Genomic DNA, 13,989 nt, shown 5'->3' with positions numbered 1-13,989 from the left:
ATCATATTTGTTTTAGAATAATTATTTATCTTTAAGTATTAGCTATGCAAGTAAAATTATAAATAATCAGAAAAAAATCAATGGTGAATGAGTTTTTTTTTTACTCTTGTTAAATGACATTAAAACTTCTAGTTTATGGAATCTTCCCAAATGAAAGTATTAAATGCTCAATTGCTACTCGAATCAATAACGCTGACCTATTATGATGTTTACCAATAAATGGTAAAAAGCAACAACAAATCATATCTGCTGTCACTTACAAAGAAGAAAACAGCTGAAGAACTTATGTTTTAATTTGACTTGTTGTACAGCAAAATTATTGTAAAAGAAAGAAAAGGGAATACAGTCCTGAATAGAAACAGACATACACATCTAAGTCAAAAATGCTAAGGTTTTATTTATTTATTTATTTTTTTACCCTTTTTTTCAGGGCAGAGGTGGTTGGGGGGAGGGGGTTATGCCAATGGGCCATTTACACAGAGAAATGTTGACTTTGACATCACAAGCATTTAGGACTGGGCTCGGATTTAAAAAATAAATAAAATAAGATAACTCAGGTACAGAGTTTCTATTCTTGCTTGAGTAAAGGGACTGGAACTTCAGTGGAGGGGGGATCAGTGTAAAAATCTATTTACAGATACAATATAGTACAGTGAAATTGTAGATGTTTCTTTCTTGAACATCAGAATGCTAAAAAGCTCACCACATCAATTCAGCATCCTAGATAACGCATGTCCACTCACATGACACTGAACAGTTGATTGCAGCTCACCTCTACAGCAAAGCCAGCCTGTTAACAAAATTTTGGAGAGCTGTCAGGTCCGGTTTTTCTCTTCACAGCCCCTCCAAATTATTCTAAATCCTAATGATTTGGGTGATCGGATCGTAGTTAATATGCAGTCAGAGTGCGTTATACATCCTCTCCCAGCAGGAGGGGCTGGAGGAACAGCCCGGCAGTTCCCAGTATGCACACCAAAATGAACACCCACAAGAAGATCCTGTCAATCACCATGGCGACATACTTCCAGTCATCCTGCACCTGAAAACCAGAGATTAAGCAGGAATGTTTCATCTTAACGAAGCAACACTCAATAGGAAGATTACACGTTATACCAGGGTTGCACAACTCTAGTCCTGGGGTGCACAGCTGTGGTCCTAGAGGGTTGGTCTACGTGCTCGCTTTTGTTCCAAACAATTACTTTAGTTTTAGCGTTCTGATAGCTCTGTAAACTACACTGGTTCACTCCTGTACTTGAGCACAGGAAAATATTTAGGATACACTTGCAGTCTGCAGCTGTAGCTGGTGCTTATTCAAATGTCGCATCAATACACGATTGAACTAATTGAATAATTAAGAGCAGAAAACTGCATATGTACTGCATACACAGAACACAAAGCTGTAACAGAACTGTTGTCAGTGCTTTGGAGAAGTGATGATCGGGTGGCAAGCTGAAACTGATCATCACATTCTGACTTGCTCAATAAGTAATTCATGTATAGCTCCCTAATGTTTGGGACAATGACAAAAATATATATTTTTTATTGATTTGGCTCTGTACTCCACAGTTTTAGTTGTAATCAAATAATTCACTTGTGGTTAAAGTGCAGATTCTCAGCTTTTATTAAAGGGTATATTTATATATTTTGGTTCCACCATGTAGAGGTGTTTCTTCAATATGGTGAGAATTCTTTGGTCATCAACTGTAGAAATCTTCCTTGGCATACCAGGCCATTTGTGATTATTGAGCTCTCTAGTGCAGTGGTGTCAAACTTGTTGCCATGGCGGGCCGTGTGTATGCAGGTTTTCATTCCAGCCTCAGATCTTGATTATATAATTAGTTAAATTATTTGCTGAATTAGGGATGCAGGTTTGTGCACAATGGTGACCCGACGTCTATGGTGACCCGCATTGTCTAAATAAAAATTTTCTTATATTCTGTGCTTCAATGCAGTTAAACGCATATGGCTGAATGAGTAATTGGACTCAATTAAGGCAGCATTAATTGGTTGGAATGAAAACCTGCATACACACGGCCCTCCATGGCAACGAGTTTAACACCACTGCTCTAGTGCTCTTTTTCTTTTTAAATCTAATAGTTGATTTTGGTAAGCCAAAGGTTTGGCCTATGTTTCTGACTGTTTTTTAAAACATTTCTCAGCCTCATAATGACTTCCTTGACTTTCATTGGCACAGCTCTGGTCCTTACGCTGACAAACACCAATAACAGACTCCAAAGGCAATCAAGAGCCTAGTATCACGACTAGATACTGAAAGCTCTCTTATACTTGAACTGAAGAAGCAATTTAATACACCTTACTAATCAGAAACACTTGTGAAGCCATTTGTCCAAAACATTATGGCTTCCTGAAATGGGGGGGTGGCTATGTATAAAAAGTGCTATTATATATATGGTGAAACTAAAATGTACAAAAGTAACCTTTAATATATATGTGTGTGTATATATATATATATATATATATATATATATATATATGCACATTGTGAAAACTGTGAAGGCAGCAGTACTAGTATCCTTGAAAAACAAGTTATTGTGAAATAGAAGGTTCCAGACTCACCTCCTTAGCCTCATTCTGCAGCCTCATGTTCTCTGCGATGTACTTCACACTCTCAATGGCCTCCCTCACCTCTGGTGAGAGGGCAGTGAGGGTCAAGATCCCTCCATCCAAGGACTCTGAACTGGAGCAAGGACTTCCTTCACCACCACCACATCCTCCTCCTCCTCCTGCTCCAGCGATGGTCCCTCCACCGCCGCCATCCACTGGCAGTTTGGTGGTCCTCTGGCGCCAGCAGCAGTTGCAGCGGCCCTCCCGGCACAGGAAGCCGGTGCCGGCCTTGGCAGGGTCCCCGCTGAGATTGTTGAGGTTGGAGAGCTCGGTGCTGATCAGCAGGCACTGCCGCGGGTGGAGGCCAGAGTTCAGGTTCTTCTGCTTCTGGGGCTGGAGGGAGCCGGCGGTGTGCAGGGCGCAGGGCGGGGGAGGCAGGAACTGGGCAGAGGAGGCCAGCTTGGCGGGGTCCCTCTCGGGCCGGGTCATGAACATCACCTTTGGGAGGAAGCCCAGGAAGATGCCGCGGACCCAGCGGGGCATGGTGTGCGTCTTGGGAGTGCGGTAGTGCACGTTGAGCACGAAGACGGTGATGACGATGGAGAGCGTGACGAAGATCATGGTGAAGAGCAGGTACTCGCCAATGAGCGGAATTACCAGGGAGGTGGAGGGGATGGTCTCGGTGATGACCAGCAGGAACACGGTCAGTGAGAGGAGGACCGAGATGCACAGGGTGACCTTCTCGCCACAGTCCGAGGGCAGGTAGAAGACCAGCACGGTCAGGAAGGAGATGAGCAGGCAGGGGATGATCATGTTGATGGTGTAGAAGAGCGGGAGACGGCGGATGTAGAGCGAGTAGGTGATGTCTGGGTAGATCTCCTCGCAGCAGTTGTACTTGATGTCATGCTTGTAGCCTGGGGCATCGATGATCACCCACTCCCCGCTCTCCCAGAAGTCCTTAAGGTTGATGGTGGACCCAATCAGGACCAGGTCAATCTTGGCCTTGTCGTACGTCCAGGAGCCAAACTTCATGGTGCAGTTCTGGTAGTCGAAGGGGAAGTAGGTGACGTCGATCTTGCAAGAACTCTTAAAGATGGCAGGTGGGATCCAGGTCACATCACCATTGTAGCGTAGCAAAGCTTTGGTCTTGTCATCCACCTGGAAGTCCCCCACTGCACTGCGGGGAAAAACAGATGCACAACAGAATATGTATTTTGTGTCATAACAAGAAGAATTAGCGTCAATTTCATTTCCGTTCAATCAATTCAGGATATTTAATTTCAATTAAAGAAATTTAAAATTCTGGTATTTTATCAATATTTTTTAATTGATTAATTGAACTTCAATTTCTGAACTAACTACATTGAAATGGAATTGGTCGACTGATCCACTTGTGAGTGACCATGCATATGAAAGATGAATTTGGACAAAATGGCATTCATATAAAAACCAGTACCATAACATATGAAGTAAAAACAAATTGGGAAGAGCATGAGGGTAAGTAGGCATAATGTTGCAGATTGCATTTCATAATTGAAAATCTTTGCCCAAGTCAGGAAACTGGCACCATGTAATCCTGTGCAAAATGGCTTCTCATGGCATCGTCAACACAAAATGAGTTTCAGCTTCCTTAGTTACTCTCTTTAACACCCATGCATTGGCAGTTAAGTGCTTAGCAAACTCAAACGAAGTGTGATTTTATTGGAGTGATTGAGCTAAAGCACTTTTCACAGGGGCAGCACAGCAATTTTCCTATTGGAATCTGCTTCCCAAACTATTCAGCTCCATGGTCTATTTGCTCTAATCACTACATGGCACGATACAACAGTGGGCTTAATTATGTCTATGCTTTGCACTTAAATATTTTAAACTTCCCCCCAACTACATAAAAGACAGCCTGTAGTTCGATTGCAATGCCCTTTACATTTTAAAACATATAACACTAAAACTTGTTAGTGTTGAAAATGGAAGTTTGGATCTATCTGTAGATTTTTGCTAAGATGACAAAGCAGGACTTACTTATTGTAGAGAACAATATCCGGTTTCCAGATTCGGTTTGAAGGCACTCGGATGAACTCCACCCCTCCAAACTCCTTGGGATCCCACCTAAGTTTGTAGTCATTCCAAATCTTAAGAAGAAATGAAACGAGTGAAAACTTTTTGGTCTGTGATAGGACGTTGTGAGTTTTGTTGGACACATGACATTATTTGTACATTTTCAGAGACATTGCTTACCACATAAGTCGGTTTAAAATTATCTGCTTATATGAATTATTGAGTTACTTACATTATTTAGTGTATTGTGGTTTCATTAAATCACACATAGGGCTCTATCTTACACCTGGTGCAAAGCGGCGCCAAGCGCAACGCAAGTGTCTATGCTAGTTTCAGACCAACGCAGTTGTCATTTTCCCATTCAGTGCCCATGTTGTGGATATAGCAAATGTACTTGCGCCCATCTGAGTGCCTATGGGCGTGTTGGTTTTAAAATGAGGTGTGGTCAGGCACATTGTTGGCACATTGCTATCTTGAGGCAGCGGAAAGCGATTGCACGAATGACCAAAAAAAACCTGGTCTTAAGTCAATGGCGCAGTATTTTACTGTTATTTTAAGGGCGCATTATTAAGATAGTAATATGCAGCAACATAGGCGGGTGCACAATGCGCGATATTTTAAAATAAATACGTCATAATGGTTAGTCATAATATATATCAGAAAATCCGCCATTATAATAGCAATCGGCCAAGGTGCAAGCTCACCTGGCTTTTAAAGGGAATGGGAGATGACACTCTGATTGGTTTATTTCATTTTATGCCCAAAACACACCTATGATTAATTAAGAGACTAAGTACAACCCCTTTGAACCATGCGCCTTACTTTGCGCTCAGATTATCCGCCGTTAAACTAGCAAAAGTGGATTTGGACACGCCCTAAATGCACTTGCGCCATGTGATTTAGACCGTGCGCTTAAGATCATAAAAAAATATAGCCCATAAAGTTCTTGCATTCTACTACATACAATATGTCTTTAGTGCTATCCATCAAAACATATTATCCACTAAATGGAAAATCTAGAGGGGAAGAAGAAATCAACCTGTCCCTTAGGACCAGTCCTGTAGATTTGGAGTGCTCATCGTTCACCATTGTGAAATTACTGTGGGTCCCAATCTGTGCAATATCCTTGGCTGTCCAAAAATGTCATAAAATAATAATGATTTGCAGATTAAGCAAGCTTGGCATATCAACTGAAATCTGTAATATTTTGAACTTTGTAAATCTGCATCAGTGGTTATTGTGGGTTTGATATGAGCTGACAAACCACTGAGGAGGACAGTACAGATACAAGGCACTGACTTCAGTTCTCCCGCATCCACTTCCATGACTCCATGGCTGTCCATGTCAGGCCACCTGTTAAAATCCCATCAATCCTGTCTCAAATGGTAGATCTAGGCCGTATTTCAATCTAGCATCGGCGTCATACAAAAGCCTTGTCTGCTTGTTTTTCATAATATTTCTAACAATTGGAAAAAATGTCTTAACTCAGTAACTAATAATGTTAATCCTAAATGTTCATCCGGCCTGATTAAGCCATAAGAATGTGATGGTATTAATTTCCTGAAGAAGTCCATGTTTGGAGACACGTTTTGACTGCTTGGCACGCATTAACTGATTTTGCAGCATGGTTGTCTCTGAGTCGGCTGGCTGTCATGCCAGGATGTATGACAGGCTATAGAGGCTGACTTGCAGACAAGCAGACAAGCTACAGGGAAACACGCTCCACGTTCAGCTGAGGGATTTCTGGGACAGCTTCCCTTCGCCAGCCTGGGTGATAGAGTTAGACGGCGAGAGGGGTCGACTGACAGCCCGAGGCAACACCGCGTAAATCACACCTTTCACTCCAAGGGCTTCTTTTTTTTTTTTTTACAGGGCACGAGCGAAGACACTTTTATGTGCTGATGACATTCTCATTGCTGAGTGGCGCTTTGTAACTGTGACCTTTATACATTACCCTCGCCGATGACAGCTCAAGTACACAGTTACCATTTACAAGAGCTCACAAATCAGAGCCGCAGAGAAGAGGGCGCTTCCATAGGACGACAGAATTCTCAGCTTCCTCTACAAATACTGAAGTCTTCCTCACACTTTTATATTCTGAACTCTATACATAACTAGCCTGATAGATATTCACTGGTTCCTTTTTTTGGACCTCACAGACAAGTATTCCACAACCGCTCTTTGGCTCTTTGTGATGTCTGAGCTCACCAGCTCTCTCTTTCTTCTTAATGATGTTCCAAACAGTTGATTTTTGGTAAGCTTAAGGTTTGGCCTATGTCTCTGACTGGCTGTTTTTTTTTTCCTAATTTCTCAGGCTCAGTCATTTCCTGGACTTTCAGTGTCACAACACTGGACCTCATATTTACAAAGGCCAATAACAGACTGCAATGGAAATCAAAAGGCTAGAATCAAAATTAGATGCTGAAAGCTCACTTATGCCTGCACTACAGACGCGACTGAACACATCTAACTAATCAGAAACACTTGTAATGCCCTTTATTCCAAACATTATAATGTCCTGAAATGGGGGGACTGTTTATAAAAAGTGCTGTAATTTATACATGGCGAAACCAAAATATATAAAAATACACTCAAATAAAAGCTGAGAATGTGCATTTTAACCACATGCTGTTTGAATACAAATTGTGGAATACAGAACCAAATCAAGAAAAAATATGTGTTTGTCCCTAACGTTATGTAGCTCACTGTAACATATGATTCCCATTCCCTAATTTGGAATGACCAATCTTCTGCAACCACAGCAAACCCTACTGCTGATTTGAGAGAGTGTAGACATTGACAGTTCTCCAAAACGTATGGTTTCACCATCTGCTTCTTTTCACCCGGCAGACTACAGCTAAGAAGTCAGAGGAATACCTTTCATATGTGGCTTTGACTGCGACCTATGGGCACCCAGTTTACCAGCAGAGGTCACTAGACAGCGATGCCGTGAGGCTCATCCATGCACCAGTCAGGTGCTATGCTTTGTATGTTAACAGAATAACACTATGAGATTCAAGATCAAAATGCATGTTAACCTTTACAGCTGAAAAACTAAATTTAACATGATATGTTAAACTTAATAGGAGAATCTATCAACACTTGAATTCTAAGAGTATATCATAAATTGATATAATCAGTAGTCATGCAGTCTTTACTTTGTTAAGCAGCATTTCTCCAAAGTATAAAACAAGAGCTGGGCAGCTTTAAAACTAATGCAGTCATTTCAATATTCTTAGGAGCATTCTAGAGGTTAATTATACAAAAAAGAAACATATTTATGAAAAAATGACTATACAGTGTGTTGGGAACTATGCCAATTCAAGCCCATCTCTGGCATATTGCTTATATAACATTTAGAAGGGCTTCCTGAAGTACATTTTTTTATTGTATGATCAATATTATAGTTTATGAATCTCTGCTGAGCTGAAAGTAACATTCAGAAGGCTAATAAAACATACAGGCAACGTCTTCTTGGACAGTGACCTTGTGTAACAAGCTTGAAATATATGACGTTACAGTGGGAAATAATTGTTTTTCAGTGTGAACACTGCACAATGGACAACAATAACTCATATGAATAAGAATTCATACACTACATTTCCAAAAGTATGTGGACCCCCCTTTCTAATTAGTGGTTTTGGCTATTTTAACCCATTGCTACCAGGTGCATACAATCAAGCATACCACAATGCAATCTCTATTGACAAACATTTGGCAGTAGAATGGGTCATACTGAACAGCTTTTAACGTGGCACTGTCATAGGATGGCACCTTTCCAACAAGTCCGTTTGTCAAATTTCTACCCTGCTAGAGCTGCCCCAGTCATCTGTAAGTGCGGTTATTGTGAAGTGGAAATGCATAGGAGCAACAACAGCTCAGCCGCGAAGTGGTAGGACACACAGAACGAGACCACCGAGTGCAGAACCGTGTAGCGCGTAAAAATCATCGGCCCTTGGTTGCAGCACTCACTACAGAGTTCCAAACTACCTCTGAAAACAGTATCAGCACAAGAGCTGTTCATGAAATGGGTTTCCATGGCCAAGCAGCCATACATTCGCCCAAGATCACCATGTGCAATGCCAAGTGTCGGCTGGAGTGGTGTAAAGCACACCGCCTTAGGACTCTGGAACAGTCCTATGTCCCCACGTGGACACAGGAAGATGCATGCAAGGCATCAGTGCTATTCACTGCACCACCATGCTGCTCTTCTAATGAACTTGAAGATGGAATTTCCTGTCTGTGCCAAATGTGTTGTTCTCTCTGAGATGACCAGGAGATGGCAGTATATTGAATGATAGTGTGGTTTAATTGCAGATATTACCACCCATATGGAGGGCATTAATGCATAAGGCCTCAAAACTGTACACAGTTCAATTCTCTCAGAACATGTACCATTAAATATTAGCATATGTCACTATTAAAATCATGAACTGTGTGCATACTGTTAATCAGCGTTATAATGCCTTCCATTCAGTATCATAGGAATTCATCCTCCAATGAATACCATGGATGTTAATTGAATTATTACAGACATTTCTATTGATGGGCAAAATACCAAGGAATGATTTATCTGTAGAGATCTTGAAGGACACAGATGAGTCATGTGTTCCTTATTTTGGCAAACTAGATCAGACACATTAGAAAACTAGTCTTCACCAGAGGTTTTAAAACCACTGAAACCTGGAAATAGCTGTGGCTTGCGTCAATGCTGCACCAACCACAGAAGACCAATCGGTGATTTTAAAATCTCTCTGCGTATGAACGCATAAGTGCTCAAAAATGTTCTGGGGGACTGTAGCACAATGTGAGAATCTTATTGCCTGAAAGTGATTCATGACAGAGTCTACCTTACAATCCAATAAAAACCAAAGTGTTGCGTTGAATGAAAACTTACATGCCTCAGCCACAAATTGGTCTCCATGATCTGATTCACTTCATCCTGAAAACAAAAGACAAAACATTCACAAAATGACAGACTGCGAACTATGAACGCGGACGACTGTTTCACAGCTTTAAAAAAGGAAACACGCGAACAAAAAGCGTCCTACATAATGCGGAACGGAACACTCAGTGTTCTGATTATGACATTTCTCTTTTACGTAACAGGAGGCGCCCTGCGCTCAGGCTCCAGGAATAACACCTGAGGCCTCTAAGCCGCTAGCGCACAGCGTGTCACACCTGAGGCGTGAGTGTGAGCGCGAGCGTTCCGGAGCAGCGCGTGAGCTCAGGGGCTGAGCTGACTCTGCCCTGCTGCTCTGGGGTGGGTGGGGGGAGCGGGGCTGCCGCTCATTCGGCACGCACCTCCCCCCGCTGGGGGGGGGCCCCCGGCTGGGATTCGGGGCGAGGAGGTCTGGACTCCGGCCGCCCTCGGGCCGTCACTGAAGCGCTCTCACGAGCGAACGCGCAGCGCGAAACCGCTCGCGCGGGGAGGGGGCGATTCCAGCTCTCGTCGGAACGGATCCGGAGGGGCAACGCGGAACCCAGCGATCTTAACCGGAGCCAGACCCCCCCCTGAAGGGCATACAACCGAGCGCCCGCTCGCACCCGGGATAACGGCCGAGCCGTCCAATAAATGGCGAGCGTCGGCATCTGAAACGAGCCGGCGTTGTAATGCAGCCGGGGGTGGGGGGTGGGGTGCTCGCGAATTGAAGAGGGGGCGTTCGAGGGGAGCCGGAGGGGTGTAAATAACTCTCATCAATCAAAACCAGAAGCAGGCGTCTGCCAGATCAGCTGAGGTCGGGGGGAAGTTATCAGTATTTTCCAGGCCCACATCATTGTCGGAAATGAGCTTGTTTGGATCACGGCCCAGATCCCTGGGACAAAAAAAACATACCCCTTAAGGCATTTATCTGAACCTGGAAAGATGTGCGGGTCAAAACTTAAAGATGACGTTTGGTAAGTGTCCCAATTCGGACGTGACGCCCAAGCAGACTACTTGCCCATAATGGTTTTTGCTCTAATTTTTTTAACATTGAAAGACGGCAATCTGTCACTGTTTTCTGGTAAATTATCGTAACCCATACATAAGAAGCGCAATTAAATGATCAGTGTTGGCCAACTAGGCTGTGCACGGCAGTAATATTGGCAGTCTTATTCAAATTATGAAATGACATTGTGTGAAACTGGATTATGCACAATTGTGGTGCATTAGATCTGGAAATGACTTTGTTAATTTTTACAAGGCGATTCCATTTTAGGTCTCTCTAACTGAACGAATGTATCCACCTCCTCCTTAAACAAATTCCAGCCATTTTTCTTGGACATTTAATACCAGCAACATCACTCAATGGGTCTGCCTAAATATATGCAGACATGCTGCACCCTTATTATACAGAAAAAGCCCCGCAGAATCTGATGCAATAATGTAGCATTCATTTGCGAACATTTTAATATTCCACACCCTTCGTACAGTACCAAGCCTTCTCGTCGTTTAATTAAAGTCATGCGCTCTGGGGCAGCCGAGCGGGAGTGTAGCTTTTCTCCGCTAACCTGACAGGGGGAATAACAGTCAATATCTCGTGCAAGATCCGCAGCCGTTCGTTTGGAGCGGCCATTGGCTGAGCAGCGGGAGCCATCTGTGCGGGGGGAAGGTCGTACGCGGAGCGCAGAGAGCTGACATCTCCCATCTTCTCCTGCCCTGTCGCACATCCAAACTCTCCCCCCCTCCGGTGACGAGCACCTTTGAGTCTGTCTCATATGGCGGTCTCATATGGAGGGAGTCCCTGCTGGGAGGATCGGGGCGAAATGTAGGGCGGCAGTGTAGTATAATGGGTAAGGTCTCGTATCCTAAAAAGTTTCACAGTTTCGATTCCCGGGTAGGACACTGCCGTTGTACCCTTGAGCAAGGTACTTAACCTGCACTGCTTCAGTATACAGTATATCCAGCTGTACAAATGGATGCAATGGAAATGCCATGTAAAAGTTGTGCAAGTCCCTCTGGATACGAGCGTCTGCTAAATGCCTGTAATGTCAAAATCAGTCCGGCCACGCTCTGAGGCTTTGGGTGGCGGTCCAGCTGATGCTCTCCCGCATCTCAGCTACTCTCCGCCCATCTCCTGTCCTTTAATGCCCTCAGCCACGGACCCGGCATTTTTTTGGGGGGCTCAACCCCCACGGATTACTGCATGTTCATTTAAGGAAATGCGGCGTTGCTACGTGACAAGCACGACTGAATGGTTTATTCATGCGATTTCTCGTTCTCCCCTGCCACGGCCACCATTCTCACAGCTCTCTGATGTACACACCAATGTGTCTGCGTGCATTAGTCATTAATGTCAGGGAGAAGATGAAAGAAGAACTGAGAGAGAGAGAAAGAGAGAGTGAGCAAGAGAGAGAGAAAGACAGAATGAGAGAGGGAGAATTATACTCACCACTTTCACCAGTTGGGACATGGACACCTCAAACTGCACAATGACCGGATCGGAGACGTTGGCTACCGGTCGGATGTACTGGTTGTACTTGGAGAAGATGACAGAGAACAGCTTGTGCTCCGCTTCGGATGACATACCTCCTGCAAAACAGACAGGAAGAGTCATCACTAAGAGATTCTATGAGACAAAGTACTGCCATCTTAACATCTCTTCCAAAAACTATATTTTTTTAATCTGTCCCCGGAGAACATGGCTGCTCCTTTCTCCCTTATCACTTCAAGTTCAGTAACATTCTTTCCCAGCTAAGAGGGAAGTTTCTCACGACATTAGGGAATATATCTGTAAAACTAGATTGGTTCTGACATGACACTGTGGCATGACTGTTCACAAAACACTTTTAAAATGTTAATTCTGTTGGAGCAGACATACTGCTCAGGAAGCAGTCTCTTTGCTTTTGATGTGATTAATAATTTCCCACAGAATTTATAACTAATTCCTTGATTGAGGCAAAACAGTACCCATGTGATGATGTTACATATGAGATTCTCCACCACCAATGGTCTTATACTGTATAGTCATTAACAGGTTCTGGTCGCTTCTTCTGTCTTTGCTATGTCTCCTAAAATTATTTGCATATGCAGCTCTTTAGATATTTAATATTTAGACAAAAAACTGCATATAATCATTTATGTTCAATCATTGGCTTGTTTGTCTTCGCAAAAAAAGATCTGCTTGCTATTCTTAACCTCATACAGACAATTCGTGCTCAACATTTAAATATCAGATTTCACGCCAGGTTTACCAGCGAGGCAAAACTTTTGTCTTCCACACGCGTTCCACACTAACACGCAAACTCAGCTCAAAAATGAATTGAAATGGAAGATGGAAAAACCCAACCGAATGGAGAATCACCGGAAAGAATTTGATTTGCCAAAGTCCAAAGTAAATGCAAGAAAATGGAAATCCCAGACATGGAGTAAAATTTCGTTTTCAGCACGTTTCCAGAAAGTTTTCTTTCTTTTAAGGTAACTGCCTTTTCGTATTCTCCTCGATTTTTCTCTTAGATTTCAAGCGTTTTGCTGAAGAGCGATACCATGCTGAACTTTGGAGGCATAATCTACCCAACTAGTAGCAGGGTTGCTGCAGGCGCATGGTTTAAAATACCCGTTGTTCAATTAATCAATGTAATCCGCTAGTTACGCACTAAAATATTTGGATGTTATTTTTTAATTTTTAATTTTTTACGCGGCAATTTGAAAATAAAAATAAAAAACAGTTTATCATCAGAATCGCAGATTACTAATTATTGTAATGAAACGGTAAGGCAAGGCAAGTTTATTTATATAGCACAATTCATACAGCAAAGGCAATTCAAAGTACTTCTTTCTTAAAGCTTTTCGTTTTTTTTCCATGTAGTAATCCATCTTCAGTAGCCTAATATAATATCCACATATGCAACTGCGCCATGAATAGGTCCTCCAGCTAATGTTAAACAACGATCGGCTCTGAAATGCTTATTTTAACTGAGCTCATTTAAAAAAAAAATCAGTTGCAGATATTATATGTAGATTACTTACTGTAATTATTTTATTTTCGTGTGAAATTTTATACGAACAGCAACAAGTTCAGACAGCGTTATACAGTTTGCATTGTGTGTGAGTCAAAAAACAGCAAGCGCTGCATGAATAGAAAACTCTGAAAGACCCCCACTCACCCGGCACGAGGAAAAGAAGAAAAGGACCGACATGGAAAATCATCCAATAATGGGATTTCATTGTAGTGTCCTCACAATTTCTCAGAAATTAGTCCTTGGTTCGTCTGAGAGCGGACGAATGGACAGCGGATAAATGGGGATGGGAAAGTGGGGACCGGGGAGAAGGTGGCGGTAGTCTGCGTACGATGTGAAACATACTGAGAGCGCAGTGAAAGCGGGAGGAGTGTGAGACCAGGAAACTCACTTATGGGGTGGGGGATGAAAGCGAGTAAACCGTTGGGC

The 13,989-nt window shown here is 42.8% G+C and overlaps 1 protein-coding gene across 2 annotated transcripts; it reads right to left on the bottom strand.

Moving 5' to 3' along the window:
- Nucleotides 1-420: 420 nt before the first annotated feature.
- Nucleotides 421-13,895, bottom strand: LOC118227004 (neuronal acetylcholine receptor subunit alpha-3-like). Of its 2 annotated transcripts, none has more exons than XM_035417049.1 (6): nt 13,708-13,895; nt 11,994-12,133; nt 9,518-9,562; nt 4,585-4,694; nt 2,578-3,742; nt 421-1,039 (listed from the first exon to the last, which is right to left on the bottom strand). In XM_035417049.1, the coding sequence occupies exons 1-6, from the start codon at nt 13,766-13,768 to the stop codon at nt 911-913; spliced, it is 1,650 nt and encodes a 549-aa protein (XP_035272940.1). In that variant the 5' UTR covers nt 13,769-13,895; the 3' UTR covers nt 421-910. The 2 variants fall into 2 exon arrangements, with proteins under 2 accessions (XP_035272940.1, XP_035272941.1); XM_035417050.1 differs by having other exon boundaries at nt 421-790.
- Nucleotides 13,896-13,989: the final 94 nt, after the last annotated feature.

Source organism: Anguilla anguilla, chromosome 5 (genome assembly GCF_013347855.1).
Source record: "Anguilla anguilla isolate fAngAng1 chromosome 5, fAngAng1.pri, whole genome shotgun sequence".
NCBI classification, from domain to species: domain Eukaryota; kingdom Metazoa; phylum Chordata; class Actinopteri; order Anguilliformes; family Anguillidae; genus Anguilla; species Anguilla anguilla.
This window is presented reverse-complemented; position numbering and strand designations above follow the sequence as displayed.

Excerpts from the sequence above, each read along its gene's own strand:
- LOC118227004 (XM_035417049.1), bottom strand. The coding sequence starts at position 13,768 with ATGAAATCCCATTATTGGATGATTTTCCATGTCGGTCCTTTTCTTCTT. Across the intron at positions 9,563-11,993 it reads TGTCCCAACTGGTGAAAGTG|GATGAAGTGAATCAGATCAT; the intron begins GTGAGTATAATT and ends TTTTGTTTTCAG. Across the intron at positions 1,040-2,577 it reads TGCAGAATGAGGCTAAGGAG|GTGCAGGATGACTGGAAGTA; the intron begins GTGAGTCTGGAA and ends TCTGGTTTTCAG.